At 44.5% G+C, this 18,259-nt stretch overlaps 1 protein-coding gene across 3 annotated transcripts in view; it reads left to right on the top strand.

Annotated features, from left to right (window-relative positions):
* The first annotated feature begins 5,700 nt into the window (after nucleotides 1-5,700).
* EVA1A (eva-1 homolog A, regulator of programmed cell death) overlaps nucleotides 5,701-18,259 on the top strand; it is a 203,990-nt gene continuing 191,431 nt past the window's right edge. For 2 of the 3 annotated variants that reach the window (XM_063424129.1, XM_063424118.1), the window contains exon 1: nucleotides 5,701-5,856. In XM_063424129.1, coding sequence (XP_063280199.1) covers nucleotides 5,757-5,856 — 100 coding nt within the window. In that variant the 5' untranslated portion in view covers nucleotides 5,701-5,756. The remainder of the gene's footprint in view (nucleotides 5,857-18,259) is intronic. The other variant, XM_063424127.1, reaches the window with a different exon arrangement.

The following is an 18,259-nucleotide window of genomic DNA, read 5'->3' as shown; positions in this document are numbered from 1 at the left end:
TGTTCAGACCCTCATCTGGTTCAGCCTATTAATATAGAGGTGGATTTTATAAAAAGGCTTCATGACAATGCTTGGAAACAATCCTTTTTTTGGGAAAGGTCTCTGGCAACAAAAATGGCTTTTCCAGTGTAAGTTATAATAGTAGTTTCTCTAAGGATGGGCTGTGTGTAAAGGATGTGTGCCCATGAGGGACAGAAGAAACTGGGGGAATACTGAAGGACTCTCTTGTTGTCCTACATGCTACTGCCTTTGCATGCCCTCAGAGTACAGTGCAGAGGTTTGGGATATGCCCATGGTATCATTTTAAGGATGAATGTTGAGGTGATTCCTATTTTTATCAAAAAACAGCATGTTACTCCTACAGGACAGGCAGAGAACTTCTAGACAAATTAATGTGAAAAAACAATTCTGGTTCCTGTGGAAATTAAGGACAATGTAAATTATTTGTGAGGGTTGGTAGTAAAACAGGAAATACAAAAGGGAAGAACCTAGTGGAGATCCAGATTAAAAGGGGTCTGTAACCTGAAGTGACTCATGCCTACATAGCAACAGGACTGAGACAATTCTCCCTTGACTGTCATAGGTGAGATAACAGGAAAAACATACTGCTGCTCACATTGAACCAGCTGGGATGTCTCTGCTCCTCAAAGCCAAGACCAACAGGTCAGAGATAGGTATCTTCAGGTGTCAAATTCAGCCTCTCATCTAAGAAGCGCTCCCAGAGAGCTACTGAATATACTAATGGAAAGATAGTGGTGGAAAATAGTAAAGCCAGTACCTACCATCATCCAACTAATGGAGAAATCTACCCAGAAAAACAGTTAGAAGAGGACTAATGGGTCAGATCAGGTGGAGAACTCTTTCACTTTACAGATATCAGAAGACAGTGCAGGTCCTGAAGATCTCAGTGAATTTGTCTCATTAAACCTTTATGCGACTTGCAGTGTAGTACAAAGATCAAGTTGACTCCAAATTCTTATAGTTCCAGTAGAGTGTTTAACCTGAGAATATCCTGTGCACCAGGTACCAACTAAACCCAGCTGGATATGCCATGCCCAGAAAAATCACCAGATTGCACAGTATCCTCTCACACAGGACATAGAATCATTATAATAAAGAGAATGCCAACTGAGAGAGATTTCAACACCAGTTACTGAGTGAGACACGAGGAGAAAGTTTTCAGCTTTGTTGGGGATTGCTTTGTTTGGGATCACTTTGTAGTCTCCAAATATTTTACTTTTGACTTTTTCGTGCATTGGAGGATTTTGCACCACTTTGTTCCGTGTTTCCCAATGTTTCAGTGGGATAAGTGCATCACTTGGGGCTTTTGCTCTACACAGGTTGAAGCACTATCCCCACTTGAAACCTGTCCCAGTATGGAGCAAAGTCCTGCAGGTTTTCTGTTCGTTTTGTAAACTGAAGTGATTGAGTGACACAAAATGTGAAAACTTCAAAGGCTTTTCAGTTTGAATATTCTGCACAGCTGTTGTTTAGCATTGAATATGTAGAGAGAGAGGATTTTACTTGTGAGATACTTGGTGTTGTATTGCAAAACTGCATTATGTGAAGTCCTCTGCCTTCAAATTGATGAAAGCAAACAGTGCTTACTTCCATGAGCAACTCCATCTGTTTCCATAAGACACTCCTAGGAAAAGATTAAGAAAAAAAGAAACAAAGAGCTTTACTCTGCTGGGAAACTTTGCTATTTTATATTGAAGCTCTGACCACCCAGTTTACATATATTTCTATAGGTATAAATGCACAGATACTTTGTTATTAATTTACATTCATTTAGAAAGGATGTGGCCAAGTGGAAAGAGTTCTGGCTGGACTTAAAAAGTATTTAATATTTTCTTATCTCTGTCAATTTCCCATGGCTGACATTGAAAAAGTAGTGGCCTCAAACATGTGAGTGTTCTTCATCCATGTGTGAAGTGGCAGAATGCAACAGGGCTTTTTGGAGAGTGCTTTGAGACCCTATGGAAAAAAACAGCAAGAAATGAATAATGTTACTAAGGTTAGAAAGAAAGACTAGTCTTGGAAAATTTGTATTAATAAATCTGCTTGTGACTGTGTAAACAAACAGGGCTTCAATCCTACCTCTGGTTCTCTAGCGGAGAGTCCAGCTCTTCTACTGACCAGCCTTTGGCTGCTGATGGTTTAATCAGCAAGGAAGAAGTTAATGGTCAGTAAAAAATAGGAAAGCATTACCAAAAATCAGCCCTGGAAGGAAGCAAGATCAGCACAAACAGCATTAAACTGGGAATCATTCTAACTGGGTCCATTCCTGATTACCATTTATGAACTGGGTAATGTTGGGGTCACAAAACTGAATGACAAATTACTTCCTTTCTCACTTCCTCAGTTTCCCCAGTTGCAGTTGTACTAAATTGTACTTTGGGAATTTGCATGCATGTTTCAGATATTACAGTTTTATGTGCAGCAGAAGGAGAGGAGCTGCGAGAGAGGAGCATGGGAGCAGAGAAGAACGCACTTAAGTAACAGAGGAGTAAGGTATAGCTGTTAAGCATATTAGACTTACTGAGATTTCTCCACAGTTAATCTGTGGAGGGAAGGAGAGCAAATGTCATTCCTCCAAGCTAAGATGTAACACTGAACTGCACCAGTACTGGCCTATTCCCACTTCTGGGTGGCTTCAGGGACAAGGGATCCAGGAGAATGTGTATCATTATGTGTGTTATTACCCATCCCCAGAGACATATTTGAAGGCATGGATGGATTTCAAGGGCTGTTACTCCTAAAAGTAAAGTTCCATTTTGGTGTTGCCTTGATTCATGTTTACCCCATGAGACTGCCCATGACAGACATCCTTTGTCTGTGCTGTGCTGGGACAGGTGGCCTCTGCCTTCCAAACACAGCTGATGTTCCCACATGCCCCAGGGAATAAGGGCATTATGGAGATGGGCTTTGACTGAATTGTCTGTTTCTCAAAGGCTACTTTTCTTTTGTTTCTTTTTCTTTTTGGCAAGAGTTGCTTTCTTCTTTCCTTTTGGAAGGCATCTGTACAGACTTACTTAAAATTAACGCCCTCAGAGGGCAGGACACTGATGTAAACTTCCTCCCCTTTGGTTTGACTTTATTCACAATAACCTTAAGGGCTGCTCTAGCTTGCTCCCCATGTTTAGTCTTAAACCCTTTGTCACTAGAATTTTTTTTTTCTTCCCCATGTACTGAGTCAGCCAAACCTAATTACCCTTTAATCAGTAAAATCAACACCTGCTAACAGGGTGGGCTCTTTTCAGCAAATAGTGCTTCCCTTTTCCAGAGGCTGATAAATTTCCAGGGGTCCTATTGTTTCTTTGTCCTGCTGATAAGGAGCTTTGACTGATAATCTGGTAATGGGTATGGTTATCTCATGCCTGTAAGACAGCACTGGTGAATCTTCCTCTTGGCAAGGGTAGCAGAACTAGGTGAGACAAGAATTATACATAGATGCCAGGAGTCAAAACTCCTGTTATTTTCTCTTTAAAACTTAGGTCAACCCTGGAAAAAATATGGGTCAAAGAGGTTTGGCAGGTGGGATTAAAGTATCAGGTGAAATAAAGAGCAAGGCAGCCTGTAGAAGTTCCTGCCTTTTTTATATTGCTTAAACAACCCTCTGCAAAAACAAAAATAAAAGGGCAGAATTGTCTTCAGAGAGGAGGGACTGGGGCTGGTTTGTGCAGAGCCTGCTGGACCTCAGGCTGTGTCTGTGCTGTTAGGGCAGCCCAGGGTCACCACTGTCCTTTAGACTCATCTGCAGCTTCACTGGAGACCCTCAGTGTGGGAAGGAGGTGCTTAGGTGCAGATCAGGCCAGAATAACCTCCTGTTCTGTGGTCATGGACAGGATTTGAGCTTAAACTCCAGATTTAGCACACTTCTCTCGTCCTCTGTGTGGCTGTTTGCAACTTGAGCAAGTGGCCGTATGGGCAGAAGGCAAACAGGGCCATGGGACTTACAGCTCCCCTTGGGGTCTGCTTCTAGTACACAGAGCACCCCAGGACAGACTTCTGGTGGAAAAAATTACTCTGCTATTCATGGCAGCACTCTTGAAAATGTCTTTCACATATAATCAGGCAGCCAGTCTGATATTCATCTTAGAACAGCTGAAACATTGTTAGAAATTTCAGAGTAAGAAACAATTTACACGTTCACTCAACTCTGAAAAAAACCCAGAGCCCTTTGGGCTGAAGTTTCTTACACTGGTTTTTAGCTCAAGGATCAATGTTTTTTGAGAGTTTCACTTAATTCCATGTGGATGAACGGGACAGAGGAGTAAAAACCACTTGTGGTTTTCCTTGGATGTTTCCACTGAGGTTATTTTTGCTGGATAGGAGCTGCAGCTTTGTTCAGCAGCTGTGTGTGAGCCTGGCCCCATCTCCCCTTGGCAGCCTCACACAGTGCAGCTCCATAGGTTTAAATATATGGATACACAGGCTGCTAAATATCTGGTGTTTGCTTTGCCTGTGAAATACATCCTCCTCTCTCTGCACCAACACTCAGCTTCTGCCCTAGCCTGGATATGTGGGATATATCCATTATTTACATACAAACATATGCCTGAACTGCAGCTAAGGCTGGTGACCAAAGCCCAGGACCTCCTTCATGTACCCAGGGACAACAGAGTTCACCCATCTACCTGTGTCCCCAGTTCTCAGCTCTTTCAAATTAATATGACAGGCTTGATGCTGCCGGGATATGGATGAAAATCAGGCAGGATCAAATACTGCATGTGCTTTCAGGTGAGCTGGAGCCTTCCTTTAACTGCAGGGTGAGCAGTGCTCAGGGAGCATCTGGGGCTGTGCTAGTTGGAGGTTACAGTAATTGCTGTGGATGGAGCCAGGACTCCTGGGTCTCAAGGCCAGGCTGGATGGGCTTGGAGCAGCCTGGTCTAGTGAAGGTGTCCCTGCCCGTGGCAGGGAGGCTGGAGTTAGATACTTATAAAGTCCTTTCCAACCCAAACCATTCCACAGCTCCATGAAAACCACAGATCTGGATCTGCTGAAGAACCCTCTGTTGAGTTTGACGAAGGATAGAGGGGTCCAGTGGATTAGAGGGAGCCTGGCATGGCTTTCTGCTGTCAGAAGAAAGGACAGTTTTGGATAGGTGGCTGATACCAGTCCCAGTCCTGCAGTGAGATCCAGGAGGGTTTGATCCCTGGGCCTTTGCAGTCTCCTCCACTTTAGGGGACAGAATTGTCCTGTCACCAGTCTGGCAGGACACTGCTGCTCACACTGGTTTCAGCAGCAGCTACAAATACCCGTCATACCAGAAATCTATGTGAATTCAGGTGCTTTGTTTTGGGCTCCCTGCTTTGAAAATTCCCCTCATCCTTCTGCCTCTCTGCACCAGAGACAAGAGCCCTGCATATCTAATCCAACAATAGCTGGGCTCCTCCAGCCCAGACCCTGGGGCACCCCTTTCCCCGACTGCAGCTCACAGTGCCACAGCTGGACAGCTGCACACCAACAATCTGCAGCAAATTTGGGCAAAGAGGTGGCTTTTAGGACCCTGGGAACTCCGCCAAGGCTCAGGTAGGTCTGTCTCATTCCTCAGCCGGGATTCATTCACTCCCAGGGATGTGTGTGTGTGTGTGTGTGTGTGTGTGCCGAGTGCTTTTCCTTCCCCGCCGCTGGCTGCGAGCCTCCCAAGCAATGGGACTGACGCTGTTCTCCGGGCAATGAGGAGTGCTGGGCAGGGGCAGAAACCGCTTTCCTTTCCTCTGGAACAAAAGCAGCCGTGAGAACACCTAAGGATGTGCTGCCCAGATGTGTTTCCCACCTTCACCTTCCTCCTAGGACTCATGTGCTTGACAGCTTTCAGCAACTTTGCCGAGACTTCTGCAGACTTCTCAGGTAGGGAGAAGCGCCGATCCTTTCGTGTGCTGCTCATGCATCGGGACTCTGATTCCAGGGCTCAGGAGCAGCCCAGGGAAAGGGGATGTGAGCAGATCTGGGATAGTTATGGGGGGATGAATTTTATTCTTTTAAAAATAAGCTGAAGATGAAAAGTGTCTTCTGTAAGAGGATTTGGAGTTTCTTAAAAGCCTTTGTCAATAATTAACAAAACTATTTCAAAAGTTAGTCTGAGTAACTTTGGGAACAAGGGAAATAATAGTGTTAACTTGTGTAAGTTTGTAGCAGGAATGGTATTAACCTGCATAAGTTTTGAGGAGGTTTTGTGCTGTGTTTCTCAAAGGAATGAAAAGAGGTGGATTAGGAGACTGGGAAGATTTAGAACATAAATTAAAGCTAACATTGCAAACCTAAATTATTTTGTAGTGGGCCAAATTCCCTCCTCTTAAAATACAGCTCCTGATTGTTGCAAAAGCCCCCTGAGCTGAGATAAAGGAGGTGCATGCACAGAACAAATTATGTTCTGAGCCTGTGTTTTCTTAAGCTGCAAGAAAATGTGTCTCATTTATAAATATTTTCTGAATCTAAAAATGTTAGCACTTGTTTTGAGTCATACACAGCAGGTAAATACCCAACACTTTGAAAGTCTGGAGTCCTGTGTAAGTTTTATAACTCTATAGCTGTATTAGTCACTTTTTTGTATTTCTGCTTCTGTTCTTTCTGGATGTGCATGTGGATCTGAGAAAACACACCAGATTTCATTTTGCAACTTTAGCAGGGCTGATCAGTTTGCTTGGGAGTGCCCTGTGAGGGCAAATTTCTTTTAGGATATTGGTTCTAATTTTGGGTCTTAGTGTGAAGAAACAGCCTGGCATACTCTTTAGGGGTGTTTTGCAAAACTCTTGTAGTAGATAAGAGCTGCCAATTATAGTTTGCTGATTAAAAAGTTTCATTTGCAAGGGTTGAACCTCACTGGACTTTAGTTTCAACACATCTCAGCAGTGCTGCTCACTGCCTGGGAGTGCATGTGTCTGTGTGCTGTGAGAAATTCGTGTTAGAAAGGAGGAGCTTGTGGTGGAGGGTGGGGGAAGGAATATATGCAGTAGCTGGAAGTTTTAATGTGAATTGAAGGGGGCTGGCTTGCCTGTGATTCAGTCTCTTTTGGGGGCACATCGGTCCTGGGGCTCCCATTCAAGGCAGATCTGCCTCTGAATGGAAGGGACTGAGGCATTTCCCTGTTTCTGTGTGCTTTTATCCTTTTCTTGGCACTGAGCTTTCTCTGTGCTCCTCCTTGCAAGCCAGTTGATGCAGAAGGGGTGCATGGAGTGGGCATGATGGGAGTAAAAGCTGCAGTGGGGAAAGGATTTGTCTTTCTGAAATGAAGATAAAGTTTTCCCAGCCAGGCCAAATTGCCAAGCGTTAAAATGTGTACAGGTGTCCCAGGGCAAAGGTGCTTTACATTGTGTTTGTACAACATAGCTGGAACAGTGGAAGGAAATCCGATAGGCTTCAGTGGTGCTGGCAGGGGGAGCAGATGCTGTTCTTTTAGAAAATGGATAAGGAGCTTGCTCTTATCAAAATAATGTTTTCTGTAGCATCCAACTGAACTGTCATGCTTTGAGAGAAGAGGGGTGGCTCATATCCCTGCATATGTGTGTGGCAAGACTGTACTCTGAGGCAGGGCCTGTGATCCCAACAGCACAACCTCCCATGAGTTTCCATAACTGTTGAAACGTCTGCCAGGTCCAACCTATGTTTTCTGATAGCAGGCTTGGCAAGTCTTGTTGGACTGACTGTACCTTGCAGGACAGGAAACATGATTTGCTGCAGGAAAGGGCTGTACCCAGTGTGTAGCAGCTCAAATATAGTTTTGTAAGCTCAGGAACTGAGTAACCACAAGCTGAAAGGGTGTAGGAAAAGGTACAGCATTTCCCAAATCACACCTTATGCTTTCCCAGTACATATTGCACTGACCCCATTCATCTCCCTCCAGTGCATGAGGGTTTGCACCATGTGCCTCTCTGAAGGAGCAGCAGCCCCTGTAACTCTTCTAACTACTCTTCCTACAAGATGGAGCATCTTGTTTGTCACTGTTATCCCTATAAGTTAATTGTCAGCTGGCTTAAGGAATGGAAGAGGGGCAAGCTTCTAACATTATTTGGCTGCAATTGTTTCTGGCCTGTTATACACTTTTGTATAACACTTTTGTATATACACTTCAGCATGTTCTGAATTCTTCTCTGGCATGACTGGAACTGAGCAGGTGAACATCTTTGGGGAAGACTTATAGCTTTACTCTATCCCATGCCACCTAGAGGTGATGCATCCAGAACATAATTTGTCTGCACCCCAGGGAGATGAGTGGATTTTTATTGGGTATTACTGCCAAGGAATGTAAGGCTTGCTGTGATCCCACAGAGGTTTCTGCAGCAGTTGGTGCTGCAGGGAGACGACACCGCTCTTTGGGATGTAAAGGCTTTTCCAGCTTGCAAATGAATAGCAGTACTGTCCAGAGACAGCAGCTGATGCTCTTTGGGGAGGAATGGGGGTTTAAGCTCAGTCTGGTAGACCTTGTATAGCATCAAAACCTCTCTGGCTTCTCAGCTTGGTTTGACTCAGCATTACCAAGGAGGTGCTGCTGTTAGTAATAGGTCATGGCTATGTGGTGGTGGCAGAGTGTGTGGATTGAGCCCTGGAAGGAAAGCTCAGGGACAACCAGTCTTGAACTCTAAGCAGATCATAAGTTAGCAGCACTGACCCGACTTTCTGCAGCTCTGCAATAGGGCTGGATAAAAGACTTACCAAAAACTTCACACCCAACCACGTCTCACTGCTCCCAGTACTCTCCCACTGGCTGGGTCTTCAAGGGATGAGTCTCTCATCTGCAGGAAGATTTCATTTTTGTGTAGGTCATGGCAAGGCACACCCTGAGAAGGTGCCCAGAGATGTGATTAACTGAGTCTCAGTTCTCACAAGAGAGCACAAGTAGGGCTGGTGGGGATTTCTAACCCCTGAGCACGCAGGCTCACACTGGGGCTCCATCCCTCCTGTTTGAAGAGCTCAAACGCCACAAAGTGAACATGAGCAGTGCATGTCCTGCTGGGGACTGGTGCAATCTGAGATGTAAGAATTCAAATTCCTTTAAGTGAAGTATTTGAACTATGTGAAGAGTTTTGAAGTTGTTTTCTTTAATAGCTCTTTAAACATTAATGTTTGCAGCAGGGTGTGGGGATAGGAAGCAGATCCTGAAGGAGAGAGTGGAGTTATCAGGCACTTTGCAGCCACTTGTTAAGTAGACCTGGACTTTTTCTCTGTGGCTGCTTGTAGAATGGACTCTTGGTTAAATCTCATTCTGTGATCTGTTCTTGTGCTCAGGATTGTTTGAAGGCTTAGAACCTGCTGTCTTGATGTGACACTTAACCCTTATGTTCAAGGTGATACTTGAGGACTGTGATGAGGTGTAGGGTAAGAATCTGGTCTTTTGAATCTCTGTACATTAACCATAAACCTCTAGTCCTAATCTCAGTAGCAGCAATGACCTCCAAAACCCTTACTGTTTGATAAAACTGCACCTTTGTTTTTAGCCCTTGCTAATTTTAGTGAGAGCCCAAGACAGAGCAATGCCCTTGCCCTGCCAGGGGAAGCTATACCATAGCTCCTCTGCATGGGCTCTGGGAGGCAGTGATCTGGGTGCAGTGCACAGGCTGTGCTCCTTAGAGGGACAAAGGTGATGAAAATGGGGCCAGAAGTAGGCTTTGGTGCCAACTTTAAACACAGGCATTGAAAGCTCAGTCATCAGCTATTGCTCATATCCTGTGTGCTCTGCTCAGCCACCATGTTCCTGTCTCTGAAGCTAAATCGTGCCAACACATGTTGAATTTTGCTCTGCCCACTGCTGCCAAGGTGACCATTTCACTTCCAGCTGCATACCTGCAAGGAATGAAACTTATGTTGTTATCATGCTGTGCTCCAGTTCTCCTCAAGGATTTTCCCATTCATTTGCTGTTTTCAGGCACTTTGGGCAGAAGGGTAGTGGCATCAGATCTGAGTAATTGCCACGAGTTTCATGTAAATGGAGACACGTCCCTCCTCTACTGCAGAACGACATCAGAGAATCCACTGCAAGGATCAAAGCCCAAACTTAGGTTTCTAGACATGGAAACAGCTTGGCTGGGAGCTCATGCCTTTTCTGACACAGGAGAACCCAGCTGAAAGAAAAACTAGTCCCAGTAGTGCTGCTCCCCTTGGGGTTGTTTTAATGTTTATTTTCTTTGCGTTAGGTTTTGGCACAAGCTGGATGTGAGCAGCACTTTGCTTAAGAGAGCTGATCTGGCATGGAGCCAGATGAACACTGATAACTCCCATCCACACCCTGCAGGTGAGCCCTGGGTAGCTTTTGGAACCTCTCCCTGGAGGCCCATCTTGGTTTTGAAAGCACAAAGATTTTTTTGTTGTTGTTATTATTGTTGGTGGTGGTTGGTTGGTTTTTTTTTTCCTTTTCCCCAAGAATATCAGGTTTCAAGTGAAAGCTGCTTTTGCCACCTCCCTGCTAATTTGCTCAGTGTGTTTGAGTGATGAGGGCTGGAGTTGGGGAGGGGAAAGGCACTTCTCCCTGATTGCATTTAATCAGTCCATAATAAAGGCAATTTGTTTGACAACTCCATTCACCAAATTATCACCAAAATCTACATGCTAACAGCTTCTGAATGCCTAATGGCTCTGAATGGGTCCATGGTGTCAAGGGGGATCCAGGATTTCCATGTAGTGAAGGTTTCAGGCTGTAAAAGAGGGCATTTTCAAGAGAAAGGCAGATACACCACCACACTGGAAGAGAAATTGTAACTCAGTAATGAGGGTTGAGTTTTTGACCCCAGGGGCAAACAGACATGCTTTAGACTTTGGTTAAAGACTGGGCCAAATGCAGGCCACTTCCATACCTTGTCTTGGGAAAGGGCTCTGAGTGATGAGGTAGACTGGACCTCAGGTTTCTGCTTAGAGAGGTCCCTGCCCCAGGTGATCTTTTCCTCCTCAGCTGGAGGCCGTGTGTGCCACCCAATCCATCACAGTTGCCTGGGCTGCAGTTTGGCTTACTGAGGGCAAACTGCCTGTGCTGGGGTAGAGAAATTGTCCTTTGCAGAGCTGACAAAACCCCAAACCTCATCAAAGGTGGTTTAAAAGCACTTGGCCTCTTCTGATTATGCTCTGGAGATGTGGCTGTGTGGGATGGGAGCTGAAGGGGGTGGCTGTGTCTGGGAGCAATGGCTGAGGGGTCCTCACAGGGGGGAACTGAAACTGGGGTCTGTGTCACATGTGTGTTTGCCAATGGAAAAGAATTTAAAGCCCTCAGAGAGCTGGGAGGTGTTGGAGAAGGAAATCAGTAGGAGTTTGGGTGGGTATGAAATGCCAGATCTGGTGCTCTTCGGAGAGCAGGAAAAGAATCAGCACAGAAGCTGGGGCTATTTTGGTGCCTGAGAGAGTTGTTCTGGTTTATCAGCAAGGATGCAGCTTTATGGTAACAATAAAACCTGCTACCAAGACCAAATACTATGTTAATCAAAGATACAGGTTTTTGTCCACCTCTGTCTGGAGGCATGCTCTAGAAGGCACTGTGGCTTTCCCAACAGTTGTGATGAAAATGCTGTGCCTGCTGTAAAAACTGACTGTAAAAATATTCAGCATTGACTTTTACTGACAGCTGAGGAGACCAAATTGAGCTTCAGGATGACAAACACGTGTTTCCAATTCCTTGTATTTGTGGTCCTGGGCAGCCACCACAGGCACTGCTGTTACTACTGCAAAAAAACCAGCTGCTGGTTGGTGTTTGTGGACCCAGGGAAAGGAGACACAGTGTGGGAGGGAGGGATGGGGCTGCTGTGGGTGCCAGAATGCCCCATGAGGGGTCTGTGTGAAACCTCATGTGGGCAATGGTTTCAAGCTCAAGAGCCATATGTGTGCATCTGGCTCCTGTCATATGGAAATCCACTGGTTTAGCCATCACAGCTGTCAGCAAGAGCCAAGGGACCTCAGGGACCTCAGGGACATCAACATTTGTGTGATGACTGGCAATATTTATATTGTATCTACTAATTGCAGGGACCCAGAAAAGGATGAAGACTTTTGTTAGTACCAGGAACATTGTATTTAATTAGTAGTATTAAAAAAAAAAGGTAAAAAAAATCTACTGTGGTAATTTTAATAACTTCAAGCTATCCCAGTATCCCACTAAATGCACAGACAATTTGAGGAAATTGTCCTTGAGGCATTCTTCCTATGTCTGTGTGTTATCAGGAATACAAATGCTGCAGAATTAAAGAAACCAACTGTTTATAGCCTCATGTAAAATTTTCTCTGACTTAAGGCACTGTGAAAGCAGATTTTATATGTCAAAAATAGTCTGGTTAATTAAAAAAAGAAAAGGTGAGAATTTTGACGTATCCTTTTTTCAAGTGAGATACTTAGAAGCTAAACTCACAATTTAATCTGGGGAGTGGGGAGAATAAGCTTAGTATCTGCAGGAGGAGAAAAACTGTGTATTTACACTTGGCACTCGTGCTGATCCTTTTGTTGATGCTAATTTAAACACAGCCTGATCTCCCAAAGTGCTTGGTGTTCAGAGCTGAAGGTTGGGCTGTGCTGTGTTTAGGTGGGTGTGTAGGGATTTAGTTGGCCAACACCAGGGCTGTTTGCATGTCTTATTTGAGGCTGGCTGCTTATGCTTGGCATGTTTGTGCAGGTATAGATTGAAATTTCTGTTTTCTGTTGCAAAACAGCAGTCCCAGTCCCTGGGAGTGGGGGGGAACAACCCACCATTTAAAGCAACTACCCATTTTGATTTGTTTTTTTGTGCTCTTGTAATTTCTTTATACAAATACCCAAGACCTTCACAGATTGTGTCCCTTGAAGGGTGTGTGGCTGCCTGCATGAACAGACCCAATGTGCTCCTCAAAGTGGTTGAGAGGATTTTTGGTCAGGTTGGTTTGGTACAATACTACAAGGCTCCTTGTGTCCCTGCCAGTGCTGTGCCTCGTTGATCAGCATTGCTGTTGTCTGGGATTTTTGTGCTCTTTCCAAAAGACAGCTACAGGCCAAAATCTGCTCAGCTGTGAGGCAGCTTTGCTGACTTGCCAGGAGCTGTGCAGAATGAACAGAAGCACAGAAGTTAATCCCAACTCATCTTCTTGCAGATTAAAACTAGTGTAGGAGTAATAATTGGGAATATGTATAAGAGAGCTGCTTGGGTTACCTGTTATTATTATTTATTTACTTAGCTGTTCCTTTTGCCTGAGGATGGATAGTGAGTTGTGACTCTCTCAGCCTGGGTTTGGGCTAATCCAAATGTGCCTGGCTCAGCTCATTAACTGAGGGTATGAACTCATTTGTAGTAATTAAAACGATGAATGTCTCCTCTTTCAGAGTGTGCAGTGCCTGGCTGCCTGGAGCCCAGTGTGTGTCAGAGAGACAATGATGATTGGTAGTTCTGGGTTGCACAGGAAAGCAAATCTTGGCTGAGTCTTTTCAGATGTACTCTGTGCTCTTGAACTTTGTGGGTAGATGCTGTGGTGTCAGTGTTGATGGGGCTCCTTTGGATGCTGAGGCTTGCAGTTCAATCCTCTTGGATCCACCTGGATCCTTGCATGAAGATGGAGCAGTGTGTATGTGACCTGCAGATTGGGCAAACCCTGTGAGTGCTCAGGTGTCACAAGTGTGTTTGAATGAACAGATGGATGTAGGTGCTGCTGAAGAATTTCCAGTAGATGTTGTCCAAGCACTTTAGTTGTGGTGCCAGCTGTTGGCAAAGTATCCCACATCCTTAACAAGGAGGAAGAAAGATTTAAAAATATATATTTCATTTTTTAATGCTACATTTAGAGCAGAAGGCCTAGAGACTCAGAGGAGATTCATCAGCCATTTACAATCAAAAAACTTCACCGTGTACTTTTGTGCACCAACTTTAGACCTGATACCAGTACACTATTTGCCAGGAGAGAGATTTTTCACTCCTCCAGCAGCCCATAAAAGAATCAGAATCCTCAGGGTGTGAGAGGGAGCTGACTTTAGGTGAGATACACAAAATCCTTGACAAACTGGGTACCTGATAGTGCTGCTCATCAAGAAGGGGCCATTCAGACCACCTACTCTGAGACCCCCTGTGTGCTTGTGTTATTTTATTTTTGTCTGCTATCAGATGCCTATGGTTTTGCTGCTATGAGACTATCAACATGTTTTGTATCAGCCTCAAGGGTTTAATGTGGGCTTTTACTCCCACTAGTAAATATGAAAACAAACACAGCAGCGTGGGGATTTTTTGCTAATGTTTCTTCTCTAATTTCTGTATCATACTGTGGGCTGGTGTTGATATTGAGGGTGCTCTACAGCAGGTGCAATTCCTGACATTAATTTCCCATGTTTGCTGTATTTTGCAAAGGCTTTTGGCTCACATGTTTTTCCTGAAAGTTGTGTTGGGCGAAGGGTGCAGACAGTGCAATTAAAGTGAGAGGTGGTAACTTGAGCTGCTATGGCTGGGTTATGGATTATTGTTTTAGCCCCAGTCTTTGGGAAATCTCTTCCCTGTTGGTCTGTGTGGGGCCTGTCCATGCAGTGCTGCTGTGGCCCTGGCGGTGCCTGTGGGATGCTGTGGGACAAAATTCTGCAGTTCAGTTTTGAAAAAGTTTAGCTCTTGTGTGAAACATTCAAATAACAGTATTATTATTCAAATGAAACATTTGGCAGTTAAGAAATGTAAAATGAAGGTAGTTTTAACTGCTTGAGTGCAGCCCTTTGGGTGTTTATGTTACTCTTTAATGAGAACATTCTTTTTCTCTACTTCCTTGGAATTCCTATGTTGTCCAGGGCACTGAACAGTGGCCTTAAAATTGTTTTCTTCATTTTTTCTGATCTTTATGGCCCTGGGGCCTTATTCCTGTATGTGTAATGGTATTTAAATCCTATTATGTCATTTAAACCCTATTCTGCTTGTTGAGAGGGATGTACTTATCCTTCTGGGAGGAGTCTGGAGTGTTACTTGCATTGCTCACATAAGGAGCCAAGGCAGAGGGGTTGGCATCAGGAACTCTAACTGCCCAATATTTCAGAGATTGTTCAGTATCTACCTTTTTCTCCAGGAGCAGCCCCTTATCTATTCTCTTAAGCTGTGATAAGCAGGAAGAAATGTGTGGTCCTCAGTACACGGTTCCTTCTCCAATATCATAATATCTATGTGCAAATGGACTGCACGGGTTAAAATGAACATTTCAAATGCAGAGTTAAGTGCACCTGACTGTTGTGGGTTAACACCTGTAGGCAGCCAAGCCCTACCCAGCTGCTTGCTTGCCTCCACTTCCTACCTCCAAGTAGGACAGGGGAAGAGGGAGGGAAGAGTAAAAGCAAGAAAACTCACGGAATGACAAATAATGAAAGGGAGGTGGAGGAAATTTTAAAAAAAAAAGGTAAAAAAAGTGATGCCAAGGCAATCACCCACTGCCTCCCAAAGGCAGACTGATGCTCAGTCAGTCCCCAAGCTGACTTAGCCCACTCCACTCTGTTTTATTTCTGAACACGGTACTGCATGGCATGGGATATCTCTTTGCTTGGCTGGGGTCATCTGACTGGCTGTATCCCTCCCAAAATCTTGTGCACCCTACAATGTATGCACTGGGAGGGCAGAGTGAGGGACAAAGTGCTGATGCAATGCAAAAGCTATTCAGCATTAGCTAAAAGATTAATATATTATCAGTACTGTTTTGGTTGTGGATCCAAAGCACAGCACTATACAAGCTGCTACAAAAAATTAACTCCATCACAGTCAGACGCAGAACAGGGCAACATTACACCTGTATTTTATGTGTAATATGAATTGGAGGTTGATATCATAGGAAACCCTCAGCTGGCAGATCTGAGCCATAAAGTGCAGTTGTGAGAAGAGCCTTGTTTTGCATAGTTTTTGTTGTGGTTTCCTTTTTTTTGCAGTCATCCTTTGAGGGTTACTTTATCTGGGATGAGATAAGAGTTCTTAAAATTGAGTTACAAATTTGGTGTCAGTCCTTGAAACACATTCTAAAAGATCTTTTAAAATAAGTTTTGAAGACATTTCCCCCTCCAAATGTTTTTTGCTTGCTTCTGTCCCTCCATAAATGAAGAAATAAAAAGTATGTGTGTCTATTCAGAGGCACAAATAAAGATCCTGCAGTGCAAGTGATATTTCTAAAAATAGATCCTCTGGGATTTGTTCAGTTTATTTCTCTCTGGATTTTTATTGTGTGGGTAACCCCTTGGAAACCGAGGTTGTTGATCTGACAGTTTCCAAAGCAGGTCTCTTCGTGTATCCTTTGTACAGGGGCCACTTCTGTTGTGTTAACACTCTTTGCTTCCTGGTTTATGTGCTCATCTGAATTCCAGCTCAAAGAGGTTAAAGCCTTATAAAAGTGAGTTGGGCGAGGAAGTGGCTCCACAGTTGATGCAGGAGCGCGCACATCTGTGACCCACGCTGTGCTCACATGTTCCTTTATTGCTGGCCTCACAATAAAGGAGAGCGCTGGGGTTTTGTTCTGCTAAACAGCTTTGATGGAATGAATTGTATAGAAAAAAGAATAGATGAAGCCTGGCTGTTATTTGCCATAATGCTCTTTGTTTTAGCTGCAGCGTGGGGGATGCAGAACTCCCAGAAGAGGATGGCCTCTATAACAGCCAAGGGGAGCTGATGGATTGGAGAGGGATGCAGAGAGACATTCAGCAAGAAGGGGTGAAAATTTTTCTGATTTGGATTTGCTTGCTGACGTTCCCAGGCTTTCACTTTGGCTTTACTACAGGAGCAGAGACTCTGCTGTACCAATAAGTTGCACTGTAAATGTGTTTGGTGCCATTTGCCCTGGGTTTGGTCCAGAGTCAATGTGCAGAGATAGTAGTTAGTGCATTTGGCAATGGTACAGCTGAGTGGCTGGATTGTAAAGGTCTATCAGCAGCTGCAGGAAACTGAATGCTTGGTGTCAGACAATCCATTTTTCTTGCTGGATAAATGAAAATCTCTTTATCTCTCTTTTCATAAACATTGTCCATGTAATTGGAGGGCAAGGTTCAAGTTCAAACTGATAAGATTATTTTGCTTCCCTAAGCTGCATGACAATGGTCCCCTTGGCAAATTAAGTCATGGATCTCCTTTTGCCGTAATGGGAACCAATCTCATTAGAAACAGAGCTGGATTAGTGATGAGTCCAACCTCCCATACAGATACACACTCTGACCCCAGCAGGTCTGAAGTGCCTTTTGTTCCCTCAGCCTCCTCTGCATTTTCCCAGCGCTCCTACATCTGTGTGATGGAGCTGGGGGTGATTATTTCTGCTCAAGCAAAGCCTGCTAAGGGGTAAGGAACAAACTGATTGGTCAGTGTGGTATCATAATAGGAACGATAAGGTGGTTTTAAAATGTTTATCTTGATTTAAGTCATTGGAGTACAAGACAGATTAAGTTGCCTGTTGCAAGGTATTGAATTATAAGGGCCAATTGTCACTACTTTGACCTTTGAGGAAGAGGATCCTTTTCTGCCTCTCAGCCCTGCTGTCATCTACTGATCAGAAAATCTGAATCTATTCACACCAACCTCCCCAGCATCTGAACACAGGAAGCTCTCTTTTGGGGACAAAGAAAGACAAACCTTTTCACCTGTGATCTGTGTTTGTTCTGTCTGTCCTTCATGCCATTTTTGGCTTCTGAGGAGTTGTTTGCAGCCATGTCCAAGCTGCTTTGTCAAGCAGGTGGGACTGAGAGTCCTGAGCTGGCTCTGTGGACAGCAGTGCCAGCAGGAGAGCAGCACAGCTGTGTGCCTACAGCAGGCTCCTGGGCAGATGTTGGGGCTCAGGAGCAGTGCTGAGCTGTGGCAGTGCTGTGTTGGAACTCTGTCTGTCTGTCTGTCTATCTGTGTTATCAGCAATCGTCTTGCTGAGGTCTTTAGTTCTGGGAGATTAGAGATGCAGCCCTGGCTGATTCCAGCTGCTCACATGAGATGGAGCCCTGCTATGGATGCTAAGAAGGGTAAACCCCACTGCTTCCTAGGTTAAGAGCCATTTTCTGATCCTTAAGGAAATCCTTGTGCCCTTGCCTCTCCTGCATGTCCTAGTCCTCTGATCTTGGAGGTATAGTCAGGAGCTTGACTCCTGGATGGAAGTTAGTGCTTGAAGCACTCTGGCAGGGAGGGCAGACTGTGGGTGTGATATTTGAAAGTGGCACCAATGGAAAAATGAGCCTGGCTGTTACTGTAATGGCTAGTTGCTATTGATTAGCCTGGGGGCTGATGCTGAAGTGGTGAGGAGTCCTGACTTGGTGAGTATTTCACTAAAAACCAGTGAGGCTATTGACATGAGGGAAAGTTGGCTTCTCTATATGCCCACTCCTGATGGGTACAAAGTGTTTT

Source organism: Prinia subflava, chromosome 2 (genome assembly GCF_021018805.1).
Source record: "Prinia subflava isolate CZ2003 ecotype Zambia chromosome 2, Cam_Psub_1.2, whole genome shotgun sequence".
Classification (NCBI taxonomy): Eukaryota; Metazoa; Chordata; class Aves; order Passeriformes; family Cisticolidae; genus Prinia; species Prinia subflava.
Note: the sequence above shows the minus strand (reverse complement) of the source record. Positions and strands in the feature narration are given on the sequence as shown.